Source organism: Vulpes lagopus, chromosome 21 (genome assembly GCF_018345385.1).
Source record: "Vulpes lagopus strain Blue_001 chromosome 21, ASM1834538v1, whole genome shotgun sequence".
Taxonomy (NCBI): domain Eukaryota; kingdom Metazoa; phylum Chordata; class Mammalia; order Carnivora; family Canidae; genus Vulpes; species Vulpes lagopus.
This window is the reverse complement of record NC_054844.1, coordinates 17195933-17214863: the sequence shown is the minus strand read 5'-3', so window position 1 is coordinate 17214863 and position 18931 is coordinate 17195933. Positions and strand designations below refer to the sequence as shown.

Below are 18931 nucleotides of genomic sequence, written 5' to 3'. Positions count from 1 at the left end.
CTACATAGCAACAATAGTTGCCAGCACTAGTTGATTGATCCTTTTCTTTGTAAACCTTCTTCTCTGAAGGAACCTTATCTAGACTGCCTTCCTTCTAAGTTTTCCTAAATTCTGGGGAGCAATGGGTTATTTATAGTGTTTGGATTAGATCTAGCAGAAGCTTTACTATTTTTTCTTGAACTACAGTAGAGAGCCAATCTAGCTAGTCTCACAGAGTTCCCACTGAGTCAATAAAGTAGTTGGTTAATTAATGTATGACTTGTGCATTCATTTACAGCTTAAGGGAGGGCAAACTTGTAATAACAAGCATATTTATGATGAAAGAGAACCAAATGCAATTGCTATAACAAACTTTTCAAATATATTATAAAAATCAATGTTCAGGTTAATAAAGGCTTCACTGTTAAGTGTCCCATTCCTAGGAGTGAACAGATTAACTGTTGTAAACATGTAGAGAGCTGCCTGCTTCTTCCTTCTTAGTCAACATTAAAGAGAAACTATGGTAATAATTTTTTAAAGGAGGGCATATATTGTTTGAACTTGAATAGGACCTTTGCCCTACTGACCATGTATCCAACAAGGCTTCTTTCGTTGTATTTCTAAGGTTATTGAAATGTAAATATTTTCTAAAATCTTTTTAAAAAATGGGCCCCTGAGTGGCTCAGTCAGTTGAGTCTGCCTTTGGCTCAAGTCATGATCCCGGGATCCTGGAATTGAGTTCTGCGTTGGACTCCCCGCTCACTGGGGAATTTGCTTCTGCCTCTCCTCGCCCCTCATGTTCTCTCTCTCTCAAATAAATAAAATCTTTTTAAAAAAAAATTTAATGTAAATATTATCAAATCTTCTGATTTTATTCTGTACAGAATAGCAATTTAGACCAAGTATTTAAAACTGTCCCAGGACTAATGTCCACAAAGAAATCTGTAATATGCAGTTCTATAAATAAAAGCATTGAAAGAAATAAAAGTCTAGAATTTCTGATTTCCACAATCTTGGCAATTCAAGAGTTGAAAACTTAAATGTCCTAAGAGACCAAAGAACCAAATATAACTATATAAAAAGAGAGGTGCTTGAATTTTAAAAACTATTTCATGATCTATCTTTAAAAGTATTTAAATTAAACAAAAAGCAAGCAAATCACCATATTGGTAAATGAAACACTTCTCTGTGCTGGATTTGGCCAGTAGTAGCTGGTTGCAGCATTAACCTCTCTTGTTATTTAATAGCCCAGTTGTGACCTTTAGGCATCTGCACTGCTGGATCAGAAGAAACTTAAACATGGGGAGTGGGAATAGAATATTGAATGGCTACAGAAATAACCTATAAAATATATTTAAAGAAAGAGAAACTAACAACACTGCAGAGGTCAATCTTGGGCATATCCTCAGTATTACGGTCAATGTATTTGGCTCTTGTGCAGATTTTCTCATGTGTATTAACTGAGATAGCAAATGTAAACATTACATTTATTTATTTATTTATTTATTTATTTATTTATTTATTTTAAAATACTTAATTTATTTATTCATGAGAGATATGCAGAAAGAGGCAGAGACATAGGCAGGGAGAAGCAGGTTTCATGTGGGAAGCCTGATGTGGACTCCATCCCAGAATCCTGAGATCATGACCTGAGCAGAAGGTAGATGCTCAAACACAGAGCTACCCAGGCATCTCAACATTACATTTAGTAGTAACATTTCCCCCTTCATTTTTCCAATGCCTTCACTTAATGAAGGAATTGATACTTCCTAAAGGGAAATCACCTCCTATCCGGGTCCTTAGTGCTTCAGTGCCTCACATTTGACCAGGACCAAAATTAAGACTTCGATTATTAGCACAGTTTAGATACTATGCTATGGCAATGTCAATTACTTTTCAGATCACATTTGTCTTCAGGGAATTAATCTTTGTTAAATCCCAAGCCATTTATCATAATACTTACATTGCTGACTACTCTGAAAACCTTGCCCTAATTTATAATAATCATGGTGGCTAAGTTTTGTCTATCAATTAAAGCCATAAATTACATTTTATACGTTTAAGCTAGTATGTATCATACACCTTTTAAATACTTATAACAATTCTGTGTGCATTGAGTAATATGAGTAGTTCTATTCTTACTGTCCTCTAATGCATAGTTTCTCCAATTTTAGGGCATATATGTATCACTTGGGGTTAAAGTGTAGGTTCTGACTCTTTAGGGTGTGGGTGAGGCCTGAGATTCTGCACTGCTAACACGCTCTCAGGTGATGTCAATGCTGCTGCTCCATGGATCATATTTCAAATAGCAGCATTCTTAGGGACAAAACTTTTTAAGGTGGTATCATATAAGGCAGTAACTCTCAAAGTGGGGTGCATAACAAACACTGGAGCAGCTTTTTACAGTCACAGAGACTTGATTTTGACTTCAATGCCTAAGTAGAAAACATGATTTAGTACCTGGACGGAGCCTACTTATATCTACTCCTCCAATTTCCCTAAGTAATTTTTATGTCCATCGAATTTGGAGAGCCAGTGATAAAATAAATCTTAAAGAATTTTTAGGGATCCCTGGGTGGTGCAGTGGTTTAGCACCTGCCTTTGGCCCAGGGCGTGATCCTGGAGACCCGGGATCGAATCCCACGTCGGGCTACTGGTGCATGGAGCCTGCTTCTCCCTCTGCCTATGTCTCTGCCTCTCTCTCTCTCTCTCTCTCTCTCTCTGTGTGACTATCATAAATAAATACAAATTTTAAAAAAAAGAATTTTTATTTTCCCTGATGGTCTCCCTCATGATATCCTAGGATATCATATGCAAAGTAGTCAGAATTATAATAAACAATAATGTTGATAAAGTCATACAAACTTCTAGCCTGGAATATACTCTCCTTTATGGGCAGCGACTCTGTTTAGCTTATTTTAGTATTCCTTACCTTACATTTGTGATATTTCTTGAAATAATAGATATATTTTTTTAAAGAAGTATTTATTTATTTATTCATGATAGAGAGAAAGAGAGAGACACAGACAGAGGCAGAGACACAGGCAGAGGAAGAAGCAGGCTCCACGCTGGGAGCCCGACGTGGGATTCGATCCTGGGTCTCCAGGATCGCGCCCTGGGGCAAAGGCAGGCGCTAAACCGCTGAGCCACCCAGGGATCCCCAAAACAATAGATATTTAATAAGCCTTGGAAGCATGTTAAAAATGGAACCTGACCTCCCAAAAATGATGTTTGGTTTAATGATCTCTATTTTTCTCAAAGAAGCATTTTGTCAGTGTAATGCCCTTTCAAATCTTAACAACTATAGAAGATTGTTGGTAGATAGCTGGGAATAATAGCTTGTTTGTCTTATGACATCTACAACTTTGGGCAGATCTACATTCATTTTTGCTGAATCATTTTATTAACTTTAAATGATCTAGCCTGTGTTACATTCTATAGTTTTAAACTGAGAAATAAGTAGATGCAATTGAAGAATTCCACTTGAGGTCAGTGATGTATTCAATTTCTGAAGAAAAGGTGATCCATGTGACATCAAGAAGTTCAGCTTGGTTCATCCAGCTTTATTTTTACTCTTGCAATACGTTAGGATTTGAAAGAATTAAGTTACTTTACATAAGAAAAAGGAGAGTAAATACAAGGAATTACAATCTCAGAGTAACAATGATAAAGACTCTTCTAGGAAATAGAGATTTAGAAAGGGTTCCGAGGTGGCCACTTGCCTTCAAAGAAAAGCCCTATTACCAGAATCAAAATAATTGGGTAGCATGACTTGTAACAGAGTAATCCTGAAGTATCAGGTTGCAAATTAATCTAATGCAGAGGTGCTTCCATACTTAGTTTCTACATCTCAAATCATAGTTGGCTGGGGTACTGAGCCTATTGATGGGACCTCGGGAACTGGGGGGCAGACAGGGATAGTTTTTCTGTTAGGTTTAAATTGCAGTCCTGCCTGAATAACAACTACGACAACATAGTTCTAGTCCCTTTTATAGTTCTCTGGTTTTTTATCCTTTTTAAAATACAGATTTATCTGCTATAATTCCTACCAATTAGTTTAATGAAATCCTGGGTGGCAGTGACCACATTTTAAAAAGATTATAAGGTATCTTAGGAATTATTTCAATTCAGGGTGATTGTAATTAAGTACAGCTTTTACCTGTGATGGTAATAATTTGGGTGGACTATCGACACTATTTTCATTGAAAATGTGTATAAATGTAATTATATTTCCATATTAACATTTGGCTTTTATAAAGGAAAAGAAGTACATTCAAAATTTGCATGTTTGGTCATCTTTGACTACTGATATTATGGTTTATTCAAAAGTCTTTTAGAAATTAAATGCATATTTGTAATGTATTTATAATCTTCAGAACCCCTTTAAGCATTTGCAACTTTGTAAATTTTGTGTTAATAGGCAACAATTGAATTTTTTTGAATAAGTTAGCTTTTCTGTTATCTTACAGAGAAAAGAACACACAAAGGGACACCACAATTAACATCTGGATTGTCAAAATCCTAATTCATATCAAAAAAGACATTATATTCTATGTAAATTACTTGGCTTACCACTTTTGAAAATAATTCTTTTTAAGAAAAAGGAATGGCTTTGTATAGTTCTGTTGACTTTAAAATTTATAGTCTAAAATGAAGGCTGGGTAAAGTCTGGTGTCATGTTACCAGCGAATGTTTGAGATAAATAATTGAAGTCAAATCACTTTCTAATCTATACTGACCTTGACCTTTTCCTGTGGATAGACATCTATAAATGATCATTTGCATATCCAGGCCCTCCTGCAGCCAAATATTGTCCATCACTTGAATAATCTGCAGAACAAGCATATCCTGACGAAGATCATCTCCAGCCTGTTAAACACAAAATCATAGACTCTGGATTTCTCCTTGAATTCCATTAAAAGCCTTCAAATATGGATATGTCATTTCTTTCCTCGAATAAATTTCCAGCTTGACTTAAGGTGATTTCAATTATTTTATTAGTACTAAGAACACCTTGTGTTTCTAAGAGAAGATCAAAGAAGTAAGAACTTTTCTTTAAATGATTACAGAAGCTTCAGCCATTAAATTAGAAGTTGCTTGGAATGCTGTTCACTGATAATAATCTTTTAATTTACCATTGTGCAATGTCTCAGATTCAAAGTCTAGTGAAGAGAGGCTCCATGAATGTTTATTCAAATTTCAAACTCAGCAAAGAGAGATTTCTTTCTAACTGAAACATTATTTGGTATGCCATAAATGTATATACTGATATACAGTTAGAATACCAAGAGCTTCTTCACTAGGAGTATAAATAGCACACATAAGATTCATCAGACTTTAAATCATTGACTTCTCATATTATGAAGGTGGTTAAAAAGTTTTCAGAGTACACAGCCTTTGATAATAAGAAATGGTTAAGAGATAATTTTCTAGCATAGGTGAAGGAAGTGGCATATGTCCAAAGGTGAAAGATAGTTTTCTGCTTTTAAACTAAGAGGTTTGGTTTTGAAAATGCTTTCTAAATTATATGCAGAGAAATACTGCAAGATGAAATTTTGTGGTATTTTTTTTCTTCACCCAAAATCCAGTGTTTCGTGACCATTCATGCTTCAGGTTACACAGGTCAAAGCCAAAGTATGGGTGTGTTAAAAATTATACTCAAAAATAGTCAAAATTCACCAAATAATTCCCTCTGAGACCTGGTTGTCTGGTTTGGCTGAATGATTGATTAGATTAACTGAGTGAGTCCAAATTTTTCCTTTCTACTCATAGCTTCTTCTTTGGCCCCTCTTTCCTACTTGTCTATACCTCTATCACTACCACTTACTCTACTTTCCTATGGAATTCATGATAAAGACTGGCCTATATTTATTTGAAAAGAAAATAACCCAAATTACTAAAATAAGCTAGTGCCTGAAGATAAGAATTTTATGTTGCATTAACATATCATTTGAATTTCAGCTAATATTGATTCTAATTTAGTACCTAAACCAAAAGAAAACTCTCCCATTGGGGGTTCATCATACATTCCATTTTCTTTGCTACTCAAAAGTGTATAATTTCATTTATTGAAACAAATCTTAAGTTTTCCATTGAAGGTTCACTAGCTTGAGCCAGTAATGATCAATTTATTGTCAATCATTGCTTGACATGTACTATAATTCTGTAAAAATGCAGAATCAAAAATAACTGGAATCCTCTTTGTTGCCAGGGGAAAACAACTAAAATAATTTCTTTTTGTGAGAAATCAATAATTCTACCTGTGAAATCAATTTGATGTTTTAGGAGGGCTACTGTACCTTAAAAATGATGCTGATGTTTTTGCCCATTGGGTTAGCATTGATGAAAGTAATCTTCAGTGGCAAAGCATGAGATGTGAAATATGAACATGCCTACCAAAAGAGAAGAGAAAAATGGTGAGCAAAATAAAGCAAAAAGAACACTTACCCTGAAATCATGGGCCTCTTGCATAATTTGTTATATGAGTAAATGTAACACATATAAATAATTTTTACACTTTGGAACAAAGAGATTATATTTATTAAAAACAAAAATAAGCCAACTCTAGTTTATTAGCCAAAGACTTTTACTTAGAAACTGAAAATCCAGCTTCTTGGCAGGTTGTAAACCTTCAACTACATTTTTTTCTCACTGAACAGTGGTGATATGTTGGGAATTTAGATAAACAAAGTAGTATGTAAATATTGTGTTTATGCTAGTTGGTTAATATCTGAAAGATAAAATTGCTATTCAAAAATCTATTTTCTTTTAATTATTTTTCCCCTGCAGCATACTTTAAGGAAACATAGAGTTAAGAAATACCTAAATTTAAATTAGAACTCTGTAACTTATTAGCTGCAAGGTCTCGGGCAAGTTACTTAAATGGGGATAACAGTCCCTATCTCAAACATATTTGTAATAGATATATGGGCTAATAGATATAAAAGACCTTCTACAGTGCAGTGCCTGGCATTCATTAGGTACTTCAAATAAAATAATGCATTATTTTTCTCTTTTTGTTAACATTTTTTTATCTTTACAAATAATAGTACAACATATGTTTCCTCCTTTCTTTTCTTTCAGTTACACTTTGCATTTCCATTTCAGCTTTATAATATTGACAACTTTCCATTACACTTTCATTGTTGGTTATTTTCCTTTTATGTTCTAACAGTTGTCTGAATGCTAAAAGGTTGTATGTCTTTAGGCTATTAGAGACTTCATGTTGACAGTGAAGAGTTAAATCAATACTAAATAAAGGAAAAGAACTTGATGGTTTCAATTTATCAACTTAGTAAAATATGACATCAATAGATGTTGAAGGATCAGTTTAAATATCATTGTTCCTGAGAAGTCTGAAATCAGTAGACTTAGAGAGGAAAGGATATGTTGTTTAACGTAACCTATCAACAGAAAACTAACCTAATCCTTAAGCAAACAGAAACCCTTGCTTACTGAATCAATTGGAGGTTTATAGTAAATGGGTGAGACTGCTTGTTAAGTAATGAATTCTTGCTTCAAGAATCAATCAGGGAACATATGACCTTCTGTCATGGTATCAAATTAGGAAGTCCTGTATTAGGTTAGAAATGAGTCTAGATCAGTGGTTTTCAAACTATGCTCAACCTATTCTTGGAGGTCTCTTTGAAGCATCTCAAGTTCAGGGAAGAGGAAAAGGGCAAAGGGTGGCTGAAGATAAGACTTAGCCCTTCTTAATTATGTCACTCAGAGCTATTTTGTTTTCATTGTTTTATATTTTGGTTTTCACATGCAGTATACTTTTTGAGAGTCATGTCAAAAATATTTTGTATTTGACAGTTAGTATGCACAAACCACTATCCATATGATATCAGAGACACCGTATCTATTCTCCAAGAGCCTACAGAAAGTTGGTATGAACACATACACATACGCATTAGGTTGAAAATAATTGACAAGGCCATTTATCACGGTTGAATGAAGAAGCACTTAAAGAAGAGAAGTCCTTCAGAGATGGGCTGGATTTGAAGATTGTGACAGAGATTAGCTAACAGCTTTTAAAATAAAAGGGGGGTTCTAGGTAGGGAAAGGCAAACAATGAGAACTTATATTAGATGTGAAAAGTACATTGCAAGGGCCACAACCAAGAGAAGGGAAAGGATGAGTAGGAATCTTGGAAGATAATTTTATGTAAATAATGAGATAAAAGAGCTGGAATAGAAATAAGAAAATAAGAAGAGCTGGAATAGAGAAAGGAAGATATGATTCCTGTTCTTGAGAAGCACACACTAATGATATAGACTTAAAATAGTTTCTAAAAAAAAAGGAAAGAAATCTATTAGTAAATGAAGTGTGTGGTCCTTACTTTCCCAGGAGTGGAAAAGGATTACATTAACTTAAAACCACTCTCCCAAATGCTGGATCCATTCCCTAGTGACCCAAAGGAAAATAGGAAATGATCCACTGTAATTAGTGGTTCCAAGGAGAGACAAGGGTGAAAATTCTTTGAAAGAAGGCTTAATACAAAGCTAAGACCTTTGTCCTCCATCTTGGAGAGCCACATTTTAAAAAATAGATCGAGCCAGGCTTGAGTGCTTCTCCCCAGTGTAGTTTACTGATGACTACAGTCAACATTAAAATAGAAATGTTGACTGTACGCTTTCCTGTACTCACTACATTCATAGGGCTTCTATCCCATGTGAACTCTCTGATGCATAATAAACTGGGAACTATCACTAATGGCTTTCCCACAATCATTTCATTTATAAACTTTCTCCCCAGATGGGTTCTCTGACATCATAAAATTCATGCTATCACCAAAGAACCTTCCCATACTTATTACATTCATAGGATTTTTCACCAATGTGAGTTCTCTGTTATATAACAAGATGTGAGTCTCCATTCCGTATTCTTCTGGAGCTTTTTGTTTGTGTGAAGTCGGATGACGTAAAATAAGACATTTACTCTCACTAAATATCTTGCCACACTGCATTCCAAATGCTTTTCTGTGGTAGGAATTTGCTCATAGCCAACAAGTTGAGAGTTCTTTTTGTTTTTGTTTTTGTTTTTTTAAAGAAGATTTGTTCATTTGAGAGAAACAGAGATAGCAAGAGAGATCACGAGTAGGGAGGAGAGGAGCAGGTTCCCACTGAGCAGGAAGTCTAACATGGGGCTGGATCCCAGGACCTTGAGATCATGACCCCAGCAGAAGGCAGACGCTTAACTGACTGAACCACCCAGGTGCCCCAAATTGAGAGTTCTGATTGAAGTCTTTTCCATACTGCCTACATTTATTGTACTCATTCCCCAGTGTGGAGGCTCTAACATCAAATAAGACATTTATTCTGACAGGCCTTACTATGCTCATTATAGTTGCAGGGCTTCTCTGCAGTATGGATTCTCTGATGACCAAAATGCTTTTTATTGGAACAGAGAGCTTGCTCACACTCATTCAACTGTAATGTTTCTCACTAGTGTGACATACTTGGTGTTAGAAAAGGACTTTACTCTGAATGCAGGCCTCCTACACTTATGAAATTTAGGTCTCCCCAGGATGAATTATTTGAAGGTCAATGAGTAGAGAACTCTGAGTGAAGGTTTTTACGCATAAAGCACATTTATAAGGTTTTTCCTAATTATGGAATCTCTGATATTGAATAAGTGGGAGTAGTGATGACAGCTCTTTCCATGCTTGCTGCATTCATAGGGCTTCCCTCCTTAGTAGATTCTCAAATGAACCATTAGCTGAGAGGTCTCTCTAAATGTCTTATCATACTCATTACACTCTTAGAGGTTCTTTTCCAGTATGGATCCTCTGATGCAGGCTCTGATTAAAAATTTGCCACATTTACCACATCTTCAGATGTGATGTGTTTTCCTTCAGACCTCCTTGTTTGTTTGGCAGGACTGTAGGATGGACTAAAATGTTCCCCAAGGGAGAGTGTCACCTGGCTGCATCTGCCCTGTTTAGTGCTCTATGCACAGGTGCCCAGCATTGTGCCAGGCACAGCTGACCAGAGCAAATGGAGCAAGGGGCAGCTTACTTGGCATACTTTCCAGACTCAGGGAAAGTACTACTGTCTGCAGGTAGGTATAGGAAAGGAGTGTGGTCCCAGCTAGAGTGCTAAGGGTGGTAACTCCTGGGCTGATGACCCTTAGCCTGACAATCTCACATCGGCACCCACAGCAGTCACCATTTAGAACTGATATCCCATATCACCAAGGCCCACACACAAAAAAAGACTGGGGATGCCTGGGTGTTTCAGCAGTTGAGTGTCTGCCTTTGGCTCAGGGCATGATTCCGGGGTCTGGGATTGAGTATTGGGCTCTCTGCATGGAGCCTGCTTCTCCCTATGCCTGTGTCTGTATTGGGCTCTCTGCATGGAGCCTGCTTCTCCCTCTGCCTGTGTCTCTGGCTTTCTCTCTGTGTCTATCATGAATAAATAAATAATTAAAAATTTAAAAACAAACAAACAGAAAACCAAGACTCATATGGAAATTTAACTAAGAAAATTGTTCTACTCCTTAAACAACAATAAACCAAGAAAGCAGAAACAAAAAATCAACATCTGGATTCAATGATTCATACTGTTCTTTCTACGTTCAGATACCGTGTCTTGAAATGCTGCATTTCCCTGTATTTTCAGCATTAACCAGTGGATATCGCTAATGATTAAGAAGTTACAAATTTTTAAAAAGTAGCAATGATTCAGATTTTCACCCAAATAGACATATCTCAGTTTATGGAATTTGATGCCTTATTTGTTATTTTAAAAAATATGCTATGTATCATATTAGGAAGGTTTCTAAGGCTCCTGTGAAACAGCAAAGTTGTAAAGGTAACAGTGCCAACTTTTTAACAGAAGTTTTAAATTTCATACTAATAATGGTCTGATTTTTCTCCTAATCATTGGATTTGTTTTCTTGATTGCATTATGACTTCAGTTAAGTAACATTTATTGTTCATGCATGATAATTTAACCTCTTTTCTTCTAAGTCTCACTTATTGATCCTACCTCTATTAGTGCTTTCTACTCAGGCTTTTGAGAAGGAGGCTAATCAAGTTAATGGAGATAAAAGGAGAAAGAATAATTCTAAGTTAGAGAAGTGTGACTTGTAGAGGCATAAAAGAGAAAGAAATTGTTTCTGATGGCAGGAAGGTCACTCCAGGCATAAGTAAAATCACAAAATATATGGTACACTGACACATGAGTTTCAGTGAATTTTAAATTAAATAAAACTGAGGTGTTGTAGCTAATAATAACCTAGTGTACTAGGCATGGGTATGCACATAATCTAAATAGCATGAAATTAAAGCCAAGCCTGCATAAGGTCACCAAATCAACCATTTTGAATAAATTGAGAAATCAATTTAGTGAGAAATATCTTTTTTAATTTATTTTACTGAACTGATAGTTTAATTCTAAATCAACAAATCATGTGATGAGGCCAATGCAATCTCAGCCTTACACAGTGCATCAAATGTGGCACATAGTTTGGATTGAATTCAATTACTTTTTTTTAAATACTTGCAATGACAATTCACAAATCGTTTTTGCCATTTCAAAAACATACAGTGAACTAAACAATACGAAACAAAAATACTCAATTTATCTACTGAATAAACTGACTTACATCACGATCAATACCCTTTATACACAGGGCAGGGTTCAGAGGAAGGTGACAAGTCTTTACACACTGAAAGAATTCTTCTAGTCTGCCAATCTCTTTCTTCAGTACCTCCTGTGTAAAAATCATTTGAAAAGCATTTTAGAAACGGTAAAGAACTTGCTTTTCTTTCAAGTTATAATTTTCTTCTATTGATTAAATAAACTCTTTAATTCAGGGGTTGCACACTTGGATACTTTGGGATCAGGTAGGTGTTGTAGACACATATAAGGAGGCAGCAGGCTAAAGACAATATGGAGTGTTGAGGGAAATGGGGAACTAATGAGTTCATGCCTTTTCTACAGGATTTTAATTTCAATTAAAATCAAAACCAAAACAAAGAACTATTTTATTTTTTAAAGATTTCTTTGTTTATTCATGAGAGACAGAGAAATAGGCAGAGTTCCAAGAAGCAGGCTCCGCACAGGGAGCCCGATGCGGGACTCAATCTTGGATCCCAGGATCACGCCCTGAGCCAAAGGCAGATGCTCAACTGCTGAGCCACCCAAGCATCCTAACAAGGAACTATTCTGTTCAAACAAACACAATGGGTTGGATTTGACCTGTGGCCCACCATCTTGCAATACCTGCTTTAAGTAATTATTAACACGATCCATTTCTGAAAATTTCCTGGAATTTTAATTTGTAACTCTCAAGATTCATACTTAATAGTGATTTACATTTTAGAAAAAAAATTCACATGGATTAAGGGCAATAATGGCAAAAAAATGATAATTGCAGACAATTGATAATAGTAATAGTAACATGTTTGAACAAATGGTTCACTAAATGCCAATGAGTATATTTCTGATACAAAAGGGGGAGGAGCAATAATCCAAAGTATAAAAATACTCCTTTTATCCCATTTTCAAAAACTCTTTAAGTCCAATTCTAAAAATGAAGGTATCAGATTACTAATGTTTAATTAACTCCCAAGAGTTTCTTGGCTTTTACTCCTGGGTCATTGGCAAATAATAGAAAATGCTGCTCTCAGAATCCAGAAGAGCGAGGTGGAAAAATGAGGCAGATTCCACCATGGCACTCTTTCTGTATGTCCTCCTTTGTCCTATCTACACCTGGATTTCCCTAAGGAATATCATGGAGGGGAATCTCTACTTTCTTTAACTAAAATATCTTCTTTACAGAGTTAGGTTTAATTAGTACTTTTAAAAATTTTAATTTAATTTAATTTAATTTTATTTTATTTTCAATGAGATGACATGCTTTAATAGTAAACAGCAGAGAAAAACAATCTGTAAGGAAATAACCTCTAGGAATCTGAGGAAAACTAATAGAGGAGACAATTTTAATATATTAAAAGTCTAGCCTTTATCAGAATAAGCAGACATAAATTTATAAGTAGGTTTGCAGAATTATGAATTATCTATTAAAGAGGTTTTTCACAGCTTTTATTTAAATTCCAGTTAATTAACATACAGTGTAATATCAGTTTCAGGTGCACAATATAGTGATTCGACATTTCCATACAATACTAATTAGTACTTTTTAAAAAAGAAATAAAAAATAGCTAACAATAACTTGAATTGTGCGAAATTATAAATGCTTCTTCCATCACTTTATTTTTATTTTATTATTTTTATGTTAAGAAGTGTTATCACAAAATCAGTCTAGGTGAGCAAAGTAATTTGAGAGAATAATGTCAATATCACTTTGGAATTTAATGCAAATGGCCAAAAAAGGCATCAGATTTATTTAACTGTAGTATGCATCTCAAATATGTGTGGAATCTTAAAATGTAAGAAACAAAGACTACTCTCATACACTAATTTTGTAAATTTTATTTTATTTTTTAAAAAATTTTATTTATTTATTCATGAGAGACACGAAGAGAGAGAGAGAGAGAGAGAGAGGCAGAGACACAGGCAGAGGGAGAAGCAGGCTCCATGCAGGAAGTCTGATGTGGGACTCGATCCTGGAACTCCAGGAACCACTCCCTGAGCCAAAGGCAGATGCTCAACTGCTGAGCCACCCAGGCGTCCCAAATTTTATAAATTTTAAACCAGTTTATTTTACTTACTTTCAACTTTTTGCCTATCACCAGAAAATAATTAGTAAGTCTGCAGTAATATGAAGAAATTATAGAATTTTTTTTGCATTGCTCATCATGTTCTTTATCTTAAAGTTTTTCTGTCAATTTAGAGTTTATATATGTTTCCCATTTAAGAATAAATCCCATGGTTATGCCTTTTATTTATTTTTTTTTATTCCTATAGAGGTGAAGTGCCAGAGCTTCTGGCATTTTCAAATCAAATGAGTGACTTCCAGCAAGAAAAGTATTGGGGTGGGAAAGAATTCTGGAACATTTTGCCTGTCAATGTTTTTATATTATTGTTGAAAATTCTTTTTGATTTTAGAGAGTGCACGGAGAGAAGCTGTGTGTGCCCTTTGAGGACAAAATTCAAATTTCAGTCATTTTTCTATCCATAACTCCTGTTCTGTAAGTACTTAATGACTGAACAACGTCATTAATACAATGGGTGGATAACCACTGTCACCCTGCATCCAGAATGTTGAACATAAGAGAACCTATTCAATGCTCTATGTCAGTGAGGGCAATTAGTGATGCCTATAATTAAAAAGAGTAAAAATACTTTAATCAGATCAAGAACAAGAAGAGCCAAGTCCATTATTATAATCAGTGATGAAAAAGGCACAATATTTTGACTATTATTCATGGAACTTAGTATAAAAGTTTTACTATCCATACCATGATTGATTTAATTCATTTTGTTTGTTATGCCAAAAAAGTGTTTAAAATATGATTTTGAGGGGCGCCTAGGTGGCTCAGTGGTTGAGCATCTGCCTTTGGCTCAGGGTGTGGTCCTGTGGTCCTGTGGTCCTGGGATTGAATTCTGCATCAGGTTCCTCATGGGAAGCTTGCTTCTCCCTCTGCCTATGTCTCTGCCTCTCTCTCTGTGTCTCTCATGAATAAATAAATGCAATTTTTAAAAAATAAATAAATAAAATGTGATTTTGATTAGTGCAGTGTTAGAAAAATCTAGACCTAGATTTTATACCCTGGACAAAGGTGCCCTAAAAAGTCCCCTTTGGACTTCTACTATCCTGAATTGTGCTGCCATTTTGAGGAAATTACTTCATCCAGTTAAGCATCCAAGTCTTGGTATTGGCTCAGGTTATGATTTCAGGGTTGTGAGAGTGAGCCCTGCACTGGGCTCTGCACTCAGTGCAGACTCTGCTGGAGATTCTCTCTCTCTCCCCCTCTCATTCCTCTCATCATTCCCTCATGCTTTCTTTCTCTCTCTCTCAAATAAATAAAACCTTTAAAAAAACATGTTCTCTTAGTAGACATTATCATTAACTTTGAGACTGTAAATTGAAAAAAATCTTGATTAAAGTAATAATTTGGGTGTCTTATACTAAGTATAGGCAAGGAATTTGCTTTCTAAACTATGAAATTAAAACTTAATTGAACAAAAGATTAAAGAAAACACTACAGGAAGATTAATTTTTCAACAAACCTGTCTTTGAGGGTCACTGGCAGACTTGACTTTTTCCCCGATGTCTCCCAGAATTTTAATAAGTTTCTTCTCCTTGGAAAACTCATCACTCAAGGCTTTTCCTGAACAGAATTGAAGAGCTGCCAACAGCTTCTGATACCAGCTTTTAAAGTAAGTTTCATTCTGTGCATCCTTTAGCAGCCTGAAGGGAAGAGAGAACAAGAATTCTTGTATCTATAGCTGATTTTTTAACCACCTCCAGCAGGAACAATCAGTGCATTTCAGACTAATCTGTATTTGGTGGCTTTGGGCAGTTTAACAGCCTTGAATCAGGGAAAATGTTGTTTGTTCGTTGGCAGTCATCAAATTCCATCTGATAGCTAATGAGATTCCTAGAGTGAAGAATCAATAAGAGACCTGCCTTTTCTCATTTCAATTCACAATGCACTTTTTCTTTTTTCAGGCTTCTTAATTCTGTCTATAACAAATACTTAACATATTTTGACTTCTTATTAAAATAAGGACAAAGAATTTTAGAATAGTATTTGTAATTGACCACATTATATTGGAAGTCAGCCATCAACCCTACCTTTTTCTACTTTTCTTCAAAAGGCTCCCACACTGTCACATACTACATATTTCTCTTTCTTCCAGTAACTTCCTTTGATTACTTGGAGGTAGACGTTGTAAAGGCAAGAGAATGGTTTTGTTTTCAGACATTTCTGGATTCAAATCTCAGCCCTACAACTTATAAGTAATTTAGGCAAGTTCTTTAACTAGGCTGAGATTTTATTTATCTATAAAATAAAGTAATAAACTGACTCTGTAGAGCTGTATAGAACACAGATTGAGCTGATGCATTTGAAAGGCCTTAGCACCATGTACCTACTAGTCAACCAACATTAATTAGTCCCTCTGTATTTTGTGGCCTCCCTCAGCCAACTTCTGTCACTGCCTGGCTGTCTGCTCATGTAATGAACCGGGAAAGCATAGGACACAAAGAAATGAGAATACTCTGCTAGATAATGGAGCAGTAACAAATATTTTTTTACTGCTTGTCATGTGACAACTTCTATTGCCTTGAAACTAATTCCAATATGCTCAAACATTTTCTATTATGTCCCAAACCACTGAAAAAGAATTTAAAAAACTAATTCTTTTGAATGTTAACCTCTCTTTGATTGGTTCTTTTAATCTTAACTGGTCTCCAGTCTTGTCCTTCTCTGTAAAATTGCCATTCAAGAAACTAGGAGAAAGTTATTGTGAAAATGAAATACTAAAAAAAAAGATTAAATGCAAAGCAGTTGAAAAATATATAGATGAATTTCATTCTGAATTATTAATTTTGCACCTCTGCCTAATATGTATTATGGTACAGAGACTATAACACATTATTTCATTTGTTCTATGCTCTTTGTTTCTACATATTTAAAAAAATTAAGTTAAAAAAGTTAAAAAAAATTGAGACTTTTTTTTTAGGTGAGGGCTTGCTCTCTTGTCATTGTTATGAAGCCAACTTAAATTCTAGCACCTCTTTTGCTTTTAAGTTGAATAACAGTTCTTACCTACCTCTGGAAAGCACTAAAAAAAAACCCTCAAAGGGTTAAAGATGTATTGATGAAAAAATATAATCCATTGACACCTGCTTATTTTCAATGTAAGAAAAATAGTAGATAATAATGAAATTTTTTATATGTACCCCTATGGTGATATTTTGAAATATCAGATGTAATAAGTGAAATCTGTCATTATTTGGAAGCTCTGAGAAAATGAATGTTGTGTGAGTATGAACTGGAAGGTCGCAAATGCAGGCATTCACATGTAAAACTTTAAGACATTTAATATAAAATTGTATATCTCTCAGATTCTCTCAGTATTTTGAGGACTTTGGTAATATACCATTTGATAGTGTACTGGGGTTTCAGTGAGAATGGTACTTGATGGGTAGTGTATTTCTATATCTCTATTGATGTTTGCCAGCATTTTCATACACTTTAAATATTGAGTCACTTGTTTTAAAAATATCTTTAACCAGTTCTTGTACATAAATATAATTCTATAACCTCCTGACTGCTATATACATATAAAAGGAAAAGTTATTTTGTATAGATGAAGTCAACTTTTTACTAAAATAATTTTTTTAAAAGATACATTTAGATATTGTAGGGCTCATGGGAACTGTCTGAATTATATAATTTGTATTCATACTACTCTTAATTTTTTTGTTAGAAATGTATTTGATTTTTTTAAGGAGAAAAAACTCAAATTTTATTCCTTGCTCAAAATAAAACAGAGCAGGGAAGATTTGCAGAAAGAATATGACTGTGTTTTAAAAAAAATTATAAAAGCAAAGAATGAAAATTCAGTGTATTCCACTGTCATTATTTTCCTTGTAGAATATGCCTCATTCCAACCCTGCATCCCCGCTAAGATCATATGATTCTCCTGGTGAGATCTGGTTCAAGCTCAACAGTTTTTTGCCTAATGAAGAGTTTGTCTTTACACATTGCAAAACTGAAATCATGGAGTGGTAGAGTGTAGGAGATGACCATGAGAGGTCAAATAACCATCCTTGTGTCCTTAGATATAGTTAAGAAAAATTAACGTGTCCTTCATTTTAAACAACTGCAGAGAAAGTTGGACTATACAGCTTGAGGTAGAGGGTTGGACAGTTCTGCATCGATGACTTCTACATAAGGAAGCAGTAAGCCCCTCATTGAGTATTTTGTATCCATTGCCTCTATTTTAAGATTAGCAAAGAGCTGGCCACTCTCTGGAACATTACAGAAACCTTTTTCTTTTCTTTTCTTTCTTTCTTTCTTTCTTTCTTTCTTTCTTTCTTTCTTTCTTTCTTTCTTTCTCTCTCTCTTTCTTTCTCTCTCTCTCTCTCTTTCTTTCTTTCTTTCTTTCTTTCTTTCTTTCTTTCTTTCTTTCTTTCTTTTTTTAAAGACTTTATTTATTTATTCATGAGCGACACAGAGAAAGAGGCAGAGATAGGCAGAGGGAGAAGCAGGCTCCTTGCAGGAAGCCTGATGCGGAACTCCTTCCCAGAACTCCAGGATCACACCCTGAGCCGAAGGCAGACGCTCAACCACTGAGCCACCCAGGTGTCCCAGCAAAAACCTTTTTCAAAAAACACTGTCACCTAAGAGCAGCAGTATTGTTTATGCCAATTTTTTTTTTAATTTTTAAAGTCAAGGGACTGACAAATTTAGTTGTGAAAGATCAGACTTTTAAAGTGCATACAATGTGACTGCATATAAACTATGAGGTAAATCTTAAAATGCCAGAGACTTGTTTATCCTAATATCTGAGATCCAGGGATATAATTCAATTTGATATGATTTTGTACACATCTTATGGACTGTAAGTAATGACAACGTTAAAATGAGGATAAATGCATAAAGTCTAGCTGATTAAAGGTTTTGATAGTGTTGAGAGGCAGAAGCAAGAATGAGGAGGAAACCCAGGTAATAGCATGCTTGTAAGATGTTATGAGGGTATTTGACTAAATTAAGGGGATCGTGGAAGACTCAGAGAAACTAGCTGTTTTTTAAGATAGAAACCCCAGCTAGCATGATAGGGAGATTTTCCTTGGATATTGAGTTTGTCTCTGTTTCTCCATGCACGTGGCTGCTTCTAATTCTACAGGGAGTAACTTGCTTGAGCCACAGGAGACATAGTTCTCACTTCTCAGGCTACCATTAGGACAGAATAGAATCATCACACCATCTCTGCCCTCCTCGCCTCCTAATTCTCTTCAGTGAAGATCTAATTGTAGTTCTAATAGCAGGGTACTCCCCATCTTAGGAGCTGTCTTAAATTTT

General features: G+C 35.1%; 1 protein-coding gene across 2 annotated transcripts in view; it reads right to left on the bottom strand.

Moving 5' to 3' along the window:
* Nucleotides 1-18931, bottom strand: part of PIK3C2G (phosphatidylinositol-4-phosphate 3-kinase catalytic subunit type 2 gamma) — a 373997-nt gene that overhangs the window by 115058 nt on the left and 240008 nt on the right. For both annotated transcript variants that reach the window (XM_041735425.1, XM_041735426.1), the window contains 4 exons: nucleotides 15126-15306; nucleotides 11593-11700; nucleotides 6279-6371; nucleotides 4719-4848 (listed from right to left, as the gene is read on the bottom strand). In XM_041735425.1, coding sequence (XP_041591359.1) covers nucleotides 4719-4848; nucleotides 6279-6371; nucleotides 11593-11700; nucleotides 15126-15306 — 512 coding nt within the window. The remainder of the gene's footprint in view (nucleotides 1-4718; nucleotides 4849-6278; nucleotides 6372-11592; nucleotides 11701-15125; nucleotides 15307-18931) is intronic.